The sequence below is a fragment of the Schistocerca americana genome, chromosome X, assembly GCF_021461395.2.
Source record: "Schistocerca americana isolate TAMUIC-IGC-003095 chromosome X, iqSchAmer2.1, whole genome shotgun sequence".
In the NCBI taxonomy this organism is placed as follows: Eukaryota; Metazoa; Arthropoda; class Insecta; order Orthoptera; family Acrididae; genus Schistocerca; species Schistocerca americana.
This window is the reverse complement of record NC_060130.1, coordinates 787,716,853-787,734,381: the sequence shown is the minus strand read 5'-3', so window position 1 is coordinate 787,734,381 and position 17,529 is coordinate 787,716,853. Positions and strand designations below refer to the sequence as shown.

Here is a 17,529-nt window from a genome sequence, read left to right as displayed (position 1 = left end):
TCGTCTTGTTCGCGACGAACACTGTCCTATGGCTACCGAGAAAAGAATAACAGCATGTTGGCCCTGTTTGGACGCATTTGGTAATGACGTCGGCATATTTCACATTTACTGCACGCAAGTCGGACACACACGAGTGCCACACTAATGCCTTGTCTAGATGGTGGTGCTTGTATACCCGTATCGGAGTCACACTACGCTGCATTCACGCAGCAGCAATGCCCGCTAACGGGAAAGTTTTGATCGCCCCTTATGTATCGTAGAAAAAATCCAAACTGTACTCACTTCCTAGTTGCTTAAGCACGTAGAGCCAACAATGGCGACTGTTCTCCGAGTCTCCTAAAATTATTCGAGAAAAAAGGGTCACAGTTAGGGAGACGTAACTGTTTTTTAAGATGCCTAAGGATATGCGCTCGCCTGTTTCGGCTTCACTGGCAAAATCGTGAGGTCTCTGGGAAGATTTAGCGTTCGGCGACTCGAAATCTCGCTCTGGAAGCAGGGAAAGCCCGTGGGAATGACGTGACACGTGCAGTAATGTTGGTGCTGGCGGCGTTGAGGAAGCTGGCGTCGTGTAAAGGCGAGGAGAAGCTGTTTGGTGAGCCGGGCGGCTTTTCAACTGTGTCAGTCGATAGCGGCGCGCATATCGAGCGGCGGCCGCGCGCCTCGCCTGCCTGCCTGCCTGCCGCTGCCGCTGCCGCTGTTTACCCGCCACCCGCGCACGGCCTAAAAGCCCACCGCTGCACCTTCCCGACGGCGTCTCCGTTTCCATCTGGACGTTTCACTAAAATTCGGGCCATGTCCACACTCTCTCTTCAGGGAACAACGCACTTACGTACTTGTCTTTGTATGTTGCAAATAATACAAATAGCACACACGAAAGCATCATTTTATTAAATTACTCATTATATCATAACATCAGAAAATTACGTTTACTGTGAAATTAGTCCATCAGTGGACGCTTTGGCGGAAGAAAGTTCTGACTCTTATTCCAGAGCAGCTGAGATTTAGAAGAAAACTGGTCCAGTGACTATAGTGTATACAGCGTGAACATTGATAACACCGACAAACTGCAGTGATGGAGTCCTGCCTGGAAATCGAAGAAGAAAAATCCTATGAACACGTGTCTGGTTCAAATGGCTCTGAGCACTATGGGACTTAACTTCTGAGGTCATCAGTCCCCTAGAACTTAGAACTAATTAAACCTAACTAACCTAAGGACATCACACACACATCCATGCCCGAGGCAGGATTCGAACCTGCGACCGCAGTGGTCGCGCGGTTCCAGACTGTAGCGCCTAGAACCGCTCGGCCACACCGGCCGGCCACGTGTCTGGAAATGCATCGTTGCCATGGTAGGTGGCGCAGAGGAATGACATCTGACCATGTGCCGTGTCTTCCTTGTGTGTTGCAGGCTGTGTGGTTGACGCAGCGTACTGTACAACCAACCAAAAAGGGCTTGAAATGTTGCGTGATGTGGTTCGTGTCTGTGAGGGTACTTGTTTTGGTATAGCCGTACCACCATTTCCATATGCTTGGTCGTACACAAACACCATCTCGTCTTGTTCGTGACATGAAAACCAGACGATACTGCTGCTTACAGTGTGCTGCGCCAGTCACATAGCCTGCAACACACCAGGAATAACGTCACGCGGTCAGAGAGACTATCATTCGTCAGCGCCATCTACCGTGGCAATGATGCATTTTCAGACAAATGTTCATAGGATCATTTTTCCTCCATTTCCAGTCCGGAATCTGTCCTTGCAGTTTGTCGGTTTTGTTAATATTCACCCTGTATATCGGACAACGCTCACACAACTTTCATTTACTGGCTGTACTGGTTTCGACTATTCAGTCGTTGTCAAAAGCCCATAACATTTATTGGCCGATGGCTGCTTAGTAGTATGGTTGGAGTAAACATATCCCATAGACTCCTACTAAAGAGTCAGGTCCTCAGAACATGATAGCAGTGAACACCTACTGGACAATTAAGTCCTTAGAGTAAGGTAGGATCGAACATAACCTCGAGATTCCCATTAGAGTCCTTTAATAGGAAATTTGAGGATATGTTCTCTCCTATTGTTATGGGACATTTTTTCCAAAATCGCTCCAGAAACTTATTAATAAATCATTATTTAAATGCGGATACTCAGTCGAATTAAATTTTTAATGCTGGATGAAAGTATGCACACAATTAAATTTAGTACCAACAATCGCAGATATAAATCATAGTCTTTCCTTTAAGTCTACACCGTGATGGGCCGATGCTGTGTTTTTTCTGGAACTTGAGATGGCCATCCGGCTATGAGAAAAGACCAGAGCACAAAGGAGGGTGCAGCAGGCTAACAATAAAATGTTTCTGCTGGAAGGCAGGAGTCAGGCAGGTATGGGGCTGGGGACGGAGTACTGTTTTTTCAGCAGACCCAAAAACACCCCGGCCGTTGTGGCCGAGCGGTTCTAGGCATCAATCCCTAAACTTCCTTCCTTCGTGCAGAATCACTTAGACGGGAGTTTCAACTTCCTCCTCTCAGATGCAAGTCCAGCGTCTTTAGTAAGTGTGCCGGCCGGGGTGGCCGAGCGGTTTTAGGCGCTACAATCTGGAACCGCGCGTCCGCTATGGTCGCAGGTTCGAATCCTGCCTCGGGCATGGATGTGTGTGATGTCCTTAGGTTAGTTCTAGAGGACTGATGACCTCAGATCTTAAGCCCCATAGTGCTCAGAGCCATTTGAACCATTTTGAACCAAAAACACCAAGCAATCGCCGAGGGTACGGCAGGAGAAGAGAGAGTGCCCAGCATGCAGTAAACTTTCAGGAAATGAGAAGCTTAAATAATGCTTATTAGAAAAGATAAGATTTGCAACGGCAAGAGGTGGTTCAAATGGCTCTGAGCACTATGGGACTTACATCTGTGGTCATCAGTCCCCTAGAACTTAGAACTACTTAAACCTAACTAACCTAAGGACATCACACACATCCATGCCCGAGGCAGGATTCGAACCTGCGACCGTAGCAGTCGCGCGGCTCCGGACTGAGCGCCTAGAACCGCGAGACCACCGCGGCCGGCACGGCAAGAGAAAAACATGGCGCACTCAGCATGAGAGATGGTCAGTACACACCGAAGGGGATCACAGGTGTAGATATTTGAATTTTGTAAGGAAGCCCGCGAGTAATTTTGCTGGTAGTGGGATTGAGAATTCATGAGTACGTATGTGCAGCAGTTTTGTTTGTTGGAAATGCGAAAACAAACATATAGTAGGAGAGAATTTCAGTCTTCTGCCCCTGTCTAAGAGAAAATTTAGTAGTATTAACGGTGGCAGTTACTTTCGGAGAATGGACATTGTTGCAATTGTTGTACACGCTTAATTGGTTGTAACTCAGAAAGTTTACTGAGACTGTTTTCTGAGATTTTGGTGCTGGCAGACCAGCTAGTTTTTGTGGAGGAGAAGAGAAACACACTTCATTTAGGGCATGGAAAAGCATACTTCTTCGTTACAGAGGAAATTAGGGAAAGAACAAAGATGGCTTCACTTCTGACCTAATGATAGATGCTGGAGAGGAACTTAGAATAATCAACCACTACTACAGCCACTCTCTGCATCCGATTATCAGCATAGTGGTAAGCATGAGCCATATTTGCGTGTTTCACGACGAGGGGACCGTGAAGTTGTTTGTTTCTAGTCAAAGTTTCGTTCTTTTTAACTAATTCATACCCGCACTCAATATGCTCTTGTGTGAGAGAACCGGTGCTTGTTCATACTTTACTCGGTCTTTCCTTTAAGTTATTAACTTATTCAGCAATCATTGGCAATTATTGTGCATTCAATTTTTGTATCATTCTATCTCAAACCACTCACCTGTGACACGGTCTTTCAGACACGTTTTTGCATCCTTGTGCCCTTTCGTAATTTCTTGTTTTGTTTATTCAGTGATTGCAATCATATGAATGCATCTAGGAATAAATCAGATTGTCACAGTGTCGTTTACTTTCATTTAGTTGCTTGATGGAAACAGTTATCAATATAGCTGAGAGTTGTGGTACCCAAATTTAATGTTCAGTTGGGTAACTGCCGCTTAATTCAGATAGCCAGTTAATTATCCGTTGCGCGACTTTGTTTTTTCATCCCCGCGATCTGTTGGGCAGCATTTGGTTCACTGTCTAGATCACTAGGTTCCCCATTGTAGCGCCTCAGAGGCATGATAAATGCTCAGTCAACACCTCACCCTATCATACTACAATGCAGCTACTGGTTAAGTAAAATTTTAGGCTATTGATAACAACTGAGAAGTTGAAACTGGTACAGCCGAAAAATTAAAATTGTGTGAGCATTAACTGATTCAAACATCATGGTCAAAATTAATAAGTTAACAGGAATGAAAGAATTGACACACACACAATATGTTTCTTGAAGTGCAGCAGCTTCGCCTCTGCTGGTTTTATTTCTTTCTGGATACAACACAACCAATTAAATGATTATACAGCGATGTACTGAAGTGACTATCATATCTCACTACAAATATTAATACGATATTGTAGTGCCAGAGTTGTTAAGAAGATCTATGCAGTGTTCCTTCGGATATGCATACCCATACTGAGGTGCAAGTTTCAATAAACTATGCATACGAGTATTTTACAGACAGGTCGCTTCTTCTTTTCTTAGCTTCAGAATGAACACAAAATCAACACGCTATAATATTCGTAGCTTGGTTAGCAGTGTTTTTGAGCGGTGTCATATCAAGAGACCATGATCTCCCACGGCTCGTTAGCTATTAACCCGGTAATGATGCATAATACATGCGGGGTAGTCGCGGGTAGATACAAACAGTGAAAATAAATCATTAAACTACTACAGTTCTTATGAGGTCATAATATGATGAATCCAGGGAAAGATAACCTAAACTTTTATAACAAATTAAAAGAGTAATACAGCAGCCCCGAAGCCATCGTATACAATTTTGTTGCAGCACTGATCAGTACCTGTTTTGATAATTTACAAAAGTTTCTTTGAAACGATAGTTTAAAATGTTACGACTACGATCACAATACGAAAAAATGCGACGCCTCGTGAACTATCACAGATGCTGTTCCATCCCGGTAGACTGTTATGCTATTTTAGCTCATATCATACAGGTCTGTCTTGTGAGGAGTGACTAAAGGGAAGTGTGGAAGATTAGGGTGTAATGTCCTGTCAATGATGATGCCATTACAGACGGACCACAAGCTCGGATTGAGACATGAAATTGGCCATGTCCCGGAATTTGCCTTTGGCGGTATAGAAAATCACGGAAAATGTAAGTCTGAGTGGGTCTTCTCCCGAATACCAGTCCAGTGTCTTAAACACCGTGGTGTCTCGCTCGTTTGGTGAATGGGTCTCTTAAGTGAAAATCTTCACTTATTTTCAAATGATGCATCCCAGTGGCTTCATGTTTTGCAACTAAGCTGACATGAGACAGAATTATTGCGCTCAATGCGTAAACTGCACACAATTTCTCATAATGTGCGGAAACCATGTGAGTTTACGAACTACCGGCAGCATATCCTCCAGGTAATGTGAGAGAATATATCCAAGGTATATTTTGTAGACTTATCGACTGAGATCTAATGGAAATGTAACTGTTCGATATTGAGCCCCTAGAAACTACTGCCTTCTGATACCAACCTTCTCAGCCGGCCGCGGTGGTCTCGCGGTTCTAGGCGCTCAGTCCGGAACCGCGCGACTGCTACGGTCGCAGGTTCGAATCCTGCCTTGGGCATGGATGTGTGTGTTGTCCTTAGGTTAGTTAGGTTTAAGTAGTTCTAAGTTCTAGGGGACTGATGACCACAGATGTTAAGTCCCATAGTGCTCAGAGCCATTTGAACCAAACTTCTCAACAATTATTCCTCTGTAAGATTGTCTATGGAAATCACATCCACGCAGTATAAAGTAGACTCCCATATTTCAACCACAAGCTAACAAGAAAATTAAATTCTGTCACTGTTATAATTTATGGCATAATCTCCGCTGTTCACTAACGAACGAGCGTAAACAGCCTTTAAAACAATATTTCTTTGGATAGTTACATAGGTTATGAGTTACAGTAAGGATAAATGTGTCTGTTGATTCTGGAACAAGCCAAATTGTTTCGGAAGCTCCCCCAAGCCACAACCACACTTTTCAGGGCTTAAGCAACGGACTCGGGTATCTCTCTCTGGCAAGTGAAAATTGTGTGGTGTTAGTGCGTGCTACACCCGTAATTGTTACTCACCCGCAGATTACAAATTTAACTCTATTGTGGTCGACACTTCCCTCACGGTTTTTTTTGCGTTTTTTACTTGTAGAAAACAACAGTTACTGCTGGAGAAATTTTGGTGAATTAGAGACAAAGTTTCATTTTGTTCAAATGTTCAAATGTGCGAAATCTTATGGGACTTAACTGCTAAGGTCATCAGTCCCTAATCTTACACACTACTTAACCTAAATTATCCTAAGGACAAACACACACACCCATGCCCGAGGGAGGACTCGAACCTCCGCCGGGAGCAGCCGCACAGTCCATGACTGCAGCGCCAAGACCGCTCGGCTAACCCCGCGCGGCATTTCATTTTGGAGACGGCAAAATTTGTTCATCAGTTAATTAGTTAGTGTCCCTATTGACAGTGTTGGTGGTTACCACCCGCGTCCTCTCTCAGTCTACGTAGCTACGCTTTTTTCCTGCCTATGCTATGAAGTCAAAGAAAAAGGTAAGAAAAACAATGTGCGTCCAAGATAAAAAGTTGCACAAATTTATCGATGCACTTTGTCCAACATTCTTTCACTGACTGCCTTACACCCTTAAGAACGACTCCGAACGGTATGCTAAACAATCATGACCGGTTCCAACAACTTCACTGGATCCTAAACATTTTCCATCCATAAGAGGTGGAAGTCAGTTGGCACAAATATGGTAAATAGTATTAGTTTCCGCTTAACAACCCCCAAGAAGCACTGTTTTGGCAGATACATCGTTTTAATGCATTATTTTCCTTTGCAATTCAGTTCTCTCTTTCTACACACTTTTTACACCAATTTTATCCAGAAGACTAACGAAGATTCACCAGTTGCTATTTTGCAATTTACAAGATAATCAGCAAGGTCAACGCCTTTCGTACTCTAGAAAACACTGTCCATCCTCCGACAGTGGCATCATTTGTGTGCCAATGGATGTACATACGGCTCTCAAGTGACTGAGCGCAGCCAACTTCAGTCCATCCACCAAGGGAAATCCCTAGCGGTAATGGATGATGAACCCGCGTCTTCTGCAGGGCAGATACTTCGGCCGCTCACAGCTACGACGGTCGTGCAGTTCCTTCCATTGCATCTACACGAGCTTGTAAATGCTGAAAACTGATGTATGGGATAGTAAGTATAATGCCTCGAAAAGGTTCTGTGAAACATATCAGCGTTTTATGCTAAATACAGTTTTACCTTTGATGCCATCGTAGAGCGGCTCTGTTCGTCTCACCCATTTATGTTTAATGTGTAAAATGTAAAACGGGGGGAGTGCACAGCACATCTGACATATTCTAGGGATTCGGATATCTGAGAGCATCTTTCGGTATTCGTAGGTGGAATAAAAAGCCAAGGATCAGAGGGACGGAAGATAATGTGTTTTGGAACGTTTTTGTCGACGCAACGTTGCATAAAAATAGACTTGGAGACGAGATGGAAATGGTGATGGAGAGGCGGGCGTATTGTTTAACATTCGCTCGATGTTTACGTTAGCCTCCGGTTTTCGGCACGAGATGCGGACAGCATATCACTTTAATATTAAAGAGCGAAACATCGTGATCTGTAGACGTTCCGTATCTATTTACGGGATTCCCTCGCAGCGATTTTGTCACGTACAACGCCACAGAATTCACACGAGGAGCTTAACTATTTATGCCGGTTCCCAGAACGAAGCTTCCGTAAACAAAGAATACAGCAGATATGTGTTATGAAACAGTATTGAACGAAAGGAAAGCACACTTCGGATTGAATTTTTTAACATTCTTGGAGCTCACTAATGGCAGCTGGAATCACACGTTTACAAATACTTCAGTTGTTATAAACCTAGATCTACAGTATGGTATTTGGTAAAGAGTCCACGAACAGTAAGCTGCTGAACATTTGTGACACATAAAAATTGTGTTTCGTGCTGGATTCAAACCCGTAACCGTACTTTCCGCTAGCAACGTGTTATCATTTACGATATTGGCAAACTCTTTCCAGACTCAAAGATTCAAATTGACTCCTCCGTGGAGCTCGAATCTTATTGAGATAAAAAAAGTATCAAGTAGAAACTGTGAATCACTTGTGTTCGCTTAGTGCATTTGGAAGCGTGTTGGTTGGTTGGTTGATGTTGGGGGAGGGGACCAAACAGCGAGGTCATCGGCCCCATCAGATTGGGGAAGGATGGGGAAGGAAGTCGGCCGTGCCCTTTCAGAGGAACTATCTCACAATTTGTCTGAAGCGATTAAGGGAAATCACCGAAAACCTTAATCAGGGTGATCGGACGCGGATTTAACCGTCGCCCTCCCGAATGCGAGTCCAGTGTGCTAACCACTGCACCACTTCGCCCGTTGGCAGCGTATTGGCCACATTATGCGTGGATCCGAGTTTGATTTCAGTTTCCTGTGGAAGTTCAACTTGTCGCAAATATCAGTCCAAGCATGTACACCAGCAAAGAGAAAAAAATTCCCCATTCAAAATTAGGAATTTGCACTGCAATTTTCTACAGTGTGTTAATTTTGTAAACTCTGGAGATAAAACAAGTACATCTCGATTTATTATTTTTGACGTTTCTCACATTAACAATTGTAAACATATTATCACTTGTTTTTTGCCACTGTGCAGTGTTCGTGATTGTTTATTCGGCGTTTTACTTGACAGACCGTCGGACTATTGATCGACCCTTAGCTTGTACATCATTGGTAGGAATTGTGCTAGAGTTTGACGTAACAACGGCACCAATGTCAGAGGTAATAACAGGACAAACTGTGCAAAGCAGAACTTCGTCTAGTAACACAAAAACTGGCTGTACACCGCCACTGAATTATTACATGCGCCGAAGTCCGACATAGTAAAACATGTCCAGCGCGGCATATGTCACAACAAAGGTACAAAGCCATACCGAGAAACAAGCTTCTAAAGAACATTGGGGAAACGCAACTGTAAATAATAAAAGAAACGATCTCTCACATCGTTACGTAAATAAGTACAGCCGCATCTTGACCGTTCTTTTCAGTTAGATTCGTTTCCCATCATTATTCAGAACAATGGTACTTAGGGACGGGGATATGACTGATATTACTTTTATCATATTACAAACAGAATTTATTACTGTTGCTTTCTGTTTCTACAGACAGAGAGAGACAGATATCTTCGGACATTTACGTCAGTGTGTTGCTATTCAATGCATGGAATGAAAAAGAGATTCTTCAGAGAAGTGCGGTTTCCACAGTTTTTCTTTACGTTATTTTGTGAATAATAATATACAGTTACTTGTTGTACGTCTTTTAAGCTGACGCTTCAATCAGAAATCGAAATCACAAAAACCGTATGTAAAAAGGAAAGTCGTGCAACTGATATATCCAGGGATGCAACTCACTGATAACATAGCTATAGTGGCGTCATCGTACCCATCAACGCAGCGACTCTTGGTCGTTATGCGCCCAGGCCAGCATGCTAAGTTCGGTGTCTCAAGAAATCCCCGACATGCACAAACACCCCACAGAAGACACAACAGGAAAACTATGCACTGTATCACGTCAGAAAAATGTGAAACTTTTGCTAAATTTGAGTGAAAATAATAAGTTAAATAATTAAAAATTCGAGGCCGTAAAGTCGAAATATTGGCACAAACTCAGTCCTTCACTATACCATCATGAGCTAATTATCAACTTATATAGTTACAGGATGGAATCAGACACACTATATGTGGTTCTCAGAGATTTTCATATCTGAACCAGTTTCTCAGTTTACTGACACTGGTGGTCGTCGGACGTTGATAGAGCCATTGCGGAGTGGTGATAAACCGTATGGTCAAGGGCCTTGTAGCAGTGGTAACGCTGGTTCCGTCATATGATCGAAGTTCAGCGCTGTCGGGCTTGGCTAGCACTTGGCTGGGTGACCGTCCGGTCTGCCGAACGCTGATGGCATCCTGGATGCATTCAGCCCTTGCGAGGCAAATTGAGAAGCTACCTGATTGGGAAGTAGTATATAGGCTGAGGATGACACGGCGGTCGGTCTGTACCTTTAGGGTCTTCCGAGACCTATTCAGACGGAGTGTCTGTAAACCATGTACAATAAATCGGATGTATGCTTAATGAATGGACGGAACGGTAATACAATAACTTATGGATGTAATGGAGGCCGATGTCTTTACCTTTCGCTCAGAGCACTCCCAGACGTTGCCAATTCACTTGTCTAGCCTCATCTCAGTAGCCGTATTTGCTAATGGACGCTTGTGTAGTTGTACTCCACTCCTAGGTAACATGTTAAACTCCTGCTGATGGAAGATATTTTTATCGCCAGTTCTTAGCTGGGAAGGTGAGTCTTCGGAACTACCCTTCCGGTTATCCCATTCAACACAGTAGCAACGTCCATTTCTTATATGTGGCGAAAAACGTGGGTCAAGAGAAAGGATTTCCGGACACCCGTTAGCTGCAAGTCAGTTGTGATAATATGTAGAAAATTCATTCTTTCCTGCCGATGCCTTATCGTTAGAACGGATGCAGTTCCTTGCGCGGCAGGTTTCTCTGGACTGTTGGTATTGAGGATAAGTGTATTTCGACCTTTAACTGTTCCACTGTAGCATGTCATTTCATCTCAATACACGGTTAGTGTTATTGTCTTCAAAGATTATTGTCACATGGGTCCTTGCAGGTACCACAACAGCCATTCACAACGGTGGCAGTTAGTCGACTCACAATATGCTTCCACAATTAAGGCGTGCGATCAGTTCACGAATTTCACCGTTTTAGGTAGTCGAGGATCATTTCCTTGACCAACTACGACGTGCAGCGACAGGCGCATCTTTGAGTCGCCATATGTAACTGCGAGTGTCTTTCAGAAGCTACTGTCTCCTATTATCTGTGTTATCTTTGATTGTCAGATTATGTTGGTGCAGTAATAATTTTTGAATCATTCGCCCTGCGGTAGATGACAGCATCAGGGGAGCGTTCAAAATGGCACCCGAAATCGAGATGCGTATGAAACAGAAATGTGTCATTAAATTCTTCACTGCTGAACAAATTACGCCAACTGAAGTTCATAGAAGCTAGCTAAAGATGTGTTGAGATGATACAGTAGACGTAAGTAGTGTTGGGTGGTGGTTACCGCGTTCCAATGATGGTTAAAAACGAGGTGCACGACAGAGCACGCCCCGGGCGACCCTGCTCGGCTGCTATCCCTTATAATGAACAGAGGATCGGTCAACTCATCCGTAATGATCCGCGGATTACGACCAAGAAATCGCGTGCACAGCCGAAAGTCTGTTGTATTACAAAGGGTCGCGCACATGCTTACTCAAGACAGAAAAAGAGGATCGTGGAATAAAAATTTGTCGGAGCCTGCTGGACCAACACGAGGCTGAGTTTGACGGGTTTCTGATCATCATCATCATCATCATCATCATCATCATCATCAGAGATGAGACACTATTTCACCAATACGATCCGGTAAACAAGACAGAGTCCACTGGGTGGCGACATGCAATTCACCAACAAACTAAAGCTTCACGATGTAGCCATCTGCCAACAATAACGCTACAAGAGCACACTGGCGATGCTGAAAGCCCGAATTTCGAGATTCGAGCTTGAAAAAAAAAAAAAAGACAAACTTTTGCTTGCAATGCCAGGCCTCATAACAGTTTTGCGACCATGGAACTCATTGCCAGATTTAACTGAACTATTCTACCACATCTACCCTACAGCCCTGATATAGCTTCTTGAGATTGTCATATCTTTGGGGATATGAGAGGTGGATTACGTGGCCAAAATTTTCCAGACTGAGGCGCTGTCGTCGAAGCAGTATGAGCCGGCCGGTGTGGACGAGCGGTTCTAGGCGCTACAGTCTGGAACCGCGCGACCGCTACGGTCGCAGGTTCGAATCCTGCCTCGGGCATGGATGTGTGTGATGTCCTTAGGTTAGTTAGGTTTTAAGTAGTTCTAAGTTCTAGGGGACTGATGACCTCAGAAGTTAAGTCCCATAGTGCTCAGAGCCATTTGAACCATTTGAAGCAATAAGATAGTGGTTAGCTTTAGATGGTTTAGATTCTACGGTCGCGGCCTGCAGGCTTTTGTTCATCGTTCACAAAAGCGCATAACGAATGGTGGTAACTATGCGGATGAATGACAGTATGTTAGTGACATCTGTATCTACAGCTACACTCTGCAAACCACTATGAACTGCATGGCAGGAGGTACTTCTCGTTGTAGTAGTTACTGGGACTTCTTCCTGAGCCATTCATGTATGGAACGTGGGAAGGGTGAATGTTTTAATGTGTCTGTGAACACTGTAATTAGTCGAAGCCTGTCTTCGCTATCCCTACAAAAGCGATATGTATGAGTGTGTATATATTTTTAGACTCATCGTTTAAAGCTGGTCCCTGAAACTTTGTAAGTGGAATTTCTTGTTACAGTTTGCATCTCTCTCGTTTAAAGCTGGTCCCTGAAACTTTGTAAGTGGACTTTCTTGTTACAGTTTGCATCTGTCTCCAAACGCCAGCCATTTCAGAGATTTCAGCATCTCCGTGACGCCTTCCCATCAATCAGCAGTTTTGTGACCATTCGTACTGCCCTTCTTTATAAACATTCAGTACACCATGTTAGTACGATCTGGTACAGGTCCAGTACACTAGAGCAATATTCTAGGATGGGTTGCACGCGTGTTTTGCAAGCAATCTCATTTGTAGACTGATTGTATTTAATTAGTATCCTACCAATGAAACGAAGTCTGCCACCTACTTTACCTACGACTGACCCTACTTGATCGTTCCATTTCATGTCCCTACAAATTGTTACATCAAAGTATTTGTATGAGTTGACTGTTGCCAACAGCGACTCGCTAATATATAGTCACTAGATACTACGTTTTCCCCTTTTGTGAAGTGCACATTTTTACATTTCTGAACATATAAAGCAAGATGCCAGTCCTTGCATTACTTTGAAATTTTACCAAGATCTGACTGAATATTTGTGTATCTTTTTTCAGACAGCACACTATAGATAGCTGCATTATATGCGAAATGTCTGAGGTTACTATTAAAATTGTCTGCAAGGTCATTAGTGTACAACATGAAGTGCAGCGACTCAATACTCTTCCATGGCGTACATCTGAAGTTACTTAGACATCTGACGAGGACGCACCCTCGATAAGACGCCGTGTATTCCTTACCAAGAAATCTTCGCTCCACTTACATGTTGAACAATTTAAATTTGTTTTTCTACTTTCAGTACATACTGTAATTTCTATGAAAATTAATGGGAGGCTTTAGTTTCGGAACGGCCTTCGTACTTCAGCAGTGCACATGGCGTGATACACGTGAAGAATCATTTTTGTGAAACACGATATGCTCTTCATTCATACGAAGTAATGAGTGCTGTTACCGGGGGTCTCAAGTTAATTCCATATTTCTAGATTTCCAGAAGAAGTTTGGCATCGTTGCTCAAAAGCGACATCTAATCTAATTGCGTGCCTATAGACTAACGTCTCAGTTGTGTGACTGGAGTCTTGATTTCCTGTCTTAAAAGTCATAGATCATAATAACTGATGGGAAGTCATCTAGTTAAACTAAAGTGATACCTTGGGTTCCCCAATGGTATGTTACAAGCCTACTGCTATTTCTAATCTACGCTATCGGACAAAAAAAAAAAAAAAAAAAAAAAGAAATTGAAGCACCTAGAAGACATATTCGGACGTCAATATAACGTCTTACACGAACAAATCATCAGCGACTCTGTAAGCGCATATAACTACAATTCTTTGTAATAGGTAGAATGACCACCAGAGTGCATTAGTGTTGTCACTGTTTAGTGTTATTAGCAGGCCTGCTCGGGTATCTACGTGGCGTGATCGAGGTCAGATGTTTACTGATCACTGTTACGGACACGGAGATGCCACGTACTCGTGTGAGACAGCGTTATTAGCACCTGACCCAGTTTGAAAGCGGTCCATGGAATCGTACTGTATTCGCATTTTTGGGACATTCTGACGTTAAAGTGGTCCGATATTGGACTGCATGGAAGCGTGATGGGAGGCACACTCTTCATCAAGATGCCAGTCGGCCAAGTCTGACTACCACAATGAAGTATCGCCCTATTGTACACCAAGCACATCATAATAACCCGTTCCCATCTGTGCCTGCCATCCGGAAAGAAGTAATGGACTCCCTGCAACATTCTGTGCTATCCCGCACCATTGGTCGGAGACTAGCAGCAGCAGCAGCAGGACTACAGAATTACCATCCCATACGTAGAATGCAGTTCACACCACAACATGAACGGCTGCGTTTGGAGTAGTGCGGGGCCGCGTGGGATTAGCCGAGCGGTCTGTGGCGCTGCAGCTATGGACTGTGCGGCTGGTCCCGGCAGAGGTTCGAGTCCTCCCTCGGGCATGGATGTGTGTGTTTGTCCTTGGGATAATTTAGGTTAAGTAGTGTGTAAGCTTAGGAACTGATGACCTTAGCAGTCCCATAAGATTTCACACACATTTGAAGATTATTGAGTAGTGCGGTGACCGGTGAGCATGGATTCCTGATGAATGGCGTCGCACTTTGTTCGGCAATGAACCGCGCTTCTACACTACGCCCGATGATTGTTTTTGGCGTCATAGTATGCGGAACCATCGGCTATGACTTGTCGTGGTTGAGGGAACTCTGGCGGCACAACGGTACGTCACGGACATCCTGCGTCCCCATGTATTACCTTTCATGCGACAGTATCATGGTGCCACTTTCCAATAGGACAATGCTCATCCACACATGGCACGTGTCTCTGTGAACTGTCCGCGTAACGTTGAGGTGCTCCCGTGGCCAGCAACGTTCCCAGATCTGTCCCAGGTAGAACACGTGTGGACCGGAACAGAGGTCAACTCTGTGCCACTACTAGTATCCAGGATATCAAGGACAAGTGAGAACAGCTTGCCTCATGAAAGAAAACACTGCTTTCAGGACCCCCTTCCCAAGCGAGTCATTGAATTTATCCACGCCAGAGGCGTTGCAACGTCAAGCTTATGAGTGGGCTCATATTGCCAAGTTCATTTGAATTTGATTCGATTTTGTGAGCTGGCCGGAGTGGCCAAGCAGTTCTAGGCGCTACCTACGGTCGCAGGCTCGAATCTTGCCTCGGGCATGGATGTGTGCGATGTCCTTGGGTTAGTTAGGTTTAAGTAGTTCTAAGTTCTAGGGGACTGATGACCTCAGAAGTTAAGTCCCATAGTGCTCAGTGCCATTTGAACCATTTTTTTGTAATCACTGAAGCAACATCACATACCCTCTCAATTCGTGAAATTTCATGTAGTTTACTCTTTCTCTTCCGGGTGCTTCAATTTTCGGCAGACAGTGTATGTTGTTGACTCCCACCTATATATGAAGTAACGACCATTGTAATAAAATACGAGGGTTGTCCAGAAAGTGAGTTCCGATCGGTCGCGAAATGGAAACTACAGCGAAAACCAGAAACGTTTTATTTGCTACAGCTAGGTACACCTTCCACCTACTTCTCTACATAGTCGCCGCTCCAACTTTGAGTTTTGTCGTAGTGTTGTATCGACTTTCCAATATCCTCGTCATAGAAAGCAGCCGTCTGTGCTTTCAGCCAGTGATTAGCACTGGTCTGCAGCTCGTTGTCTGAGGAAAAATTTTGTCTTCATAGTCAGCGGTTCTTGTGAGCAGAGATGAGACTCAGGGGGAGCCAATTACGGACTGTATTGTGGGTGATCAAACACTTCTCATCGGAAACGCTGCGGGAGCGTCTTCATTGCCCCTGCAGTGTGCGGCCGAGAATTGGCACGAAGAAGGAACTGCTCGACAGTTGTGTTATGTGGGCTGCATGACGCAGGCGAAATCTCTAACCAGGCCCTCATACTTAGCGGTGGACGCTACTCCCTACACATCTTTATGTGCTCACTGTTCACTCAAAACCGAAAAGAGCGACGCGACACGATCGATGGGCGTACTAAAGACACTGCCCAACACATCTGTGCAAACCTTTACCGGATTTCCCAAGTGATTTCCATTTCACGACCAATCGGAACTTACTTTCTGGAGAGCCCTCGTATCAGAGCTCGCACAAGGATATTTAGTTTTTCGTTGTTGCAATATGCAGTTGGAGACTGGAACGGTCGAGAAATGGTCTGCAACTTGTTCCATGAACCCTCTACCGAACACTTCTACATCTACATTTATACTCTGCAAGCCACCCAACGGTGTGTGGCCGAGGGCACTTTCCGTGCCACTGTCATTACCTCCCTTTCCTGTTCCAGTCGCGTATGGTTCGCGGGAAGAACGACTGCCGGAAAGCCTCTGTGCGCGCTCGAATCTCTCTAATTTTACATTCGTGATCTCCACGAGAGGTATAAGTAGAGGGAAGCAATATATTCGATACCTCATCCAGAAACGCACCCTCTCGAAACCTGTACAGCAACCTACACCGCGATGCAGAGTGCCTCTCTTGCAGAGTCTGCTAAACATCTCCGTAACGCTATCACGCATACCAAATAACCCTGTGACGAAACGCGCCGCTCTTCTTTGGATCTTCTCTATCTCCTCCGTCAACTCGATCTGGTACAGATCCCACACTGACGAGCAATACTCAAGTACTGTATAGGTCGAACGAGTGTTTTGTAAGCCACCTCCTTTGTTGATGGACTACATTTTCTAAGGACTCTCCCAATGAATCTCAACCTGGTTCCCGCCTTACCAACAATTAATTTTATATGATCATTCAACTTCAAATCGTTTCGCACGCATACTCCCAGATATTTTACAGAAGTAACTGCTACCAGTGTTTGTTCCACTATCATGTAATCATACAATAAAGGATCCTTCTTGCTATGTATTCGCAGTACATTACATTACTTAGGCGTGAATTGCAGAGTAATCGTGTAGACTGAGCTAGGCGCGAGGTGAGGAAGCAGCGCAGAGGGCGACGCTGGACGTACCTGTCATGAGGGCGCTGGAGGAGGCGGCGCCGGCGCTGGCGCTGCCGGCGGGCTCCGCGTCGCCATCGTGGGCTGGCGTCGCCACGCTGCTCTACAGCCTACCCGCAGCGCTCATCCTACTCTGCTGCCGTCGGCGGCCACTCTGGCGGGGCTGGGGCTGGCTACAAACACCACCACCACTCTCTCTCACCTCCACCTTCCCTACTCACACTCCGAGCTGGTGCTACTACTCATCTACGTTGTCGGGGCCGACCAGGTGAGAGGGCGCGAAAAACGACGACGATACGACGTAACAGCAGCCAGCGATGAGCGTGGAATGCGTATGCAGTTGTATGAGCTGCTGAAGCCACGAATGTAGAGAGTTGTTCACAGCCT

At 44.7% G+C, this 17,529-nt stretch overlaps 1 protein-coding gene across 1 annotated transcript in view; it reads right to left on the bottom strand.

The window, feature by feature from the left end:
* LOC124556494 (probable nuclear hormone receptor HR3) overlaps nt 1–17,216 on the bottom strand; it is a 439,228-nt gene extending 422,012 nt beyond the window's left edge. The window contains exon 1 of the mRNA XM_047130451.1: nt 17,155–17,216. Coding sequence (XP_046986407.1) covers nt 17,155–17,161 — 7 coding nt within the window. The 5' untranslated portion in view covers nt 17,162–17,216. The remainder of the gene's footprint in view (nt 1–17,154) is intronic.
* Between the last annotated feature and the right edge of the window lie 313 nt (nt 17,217–17,529).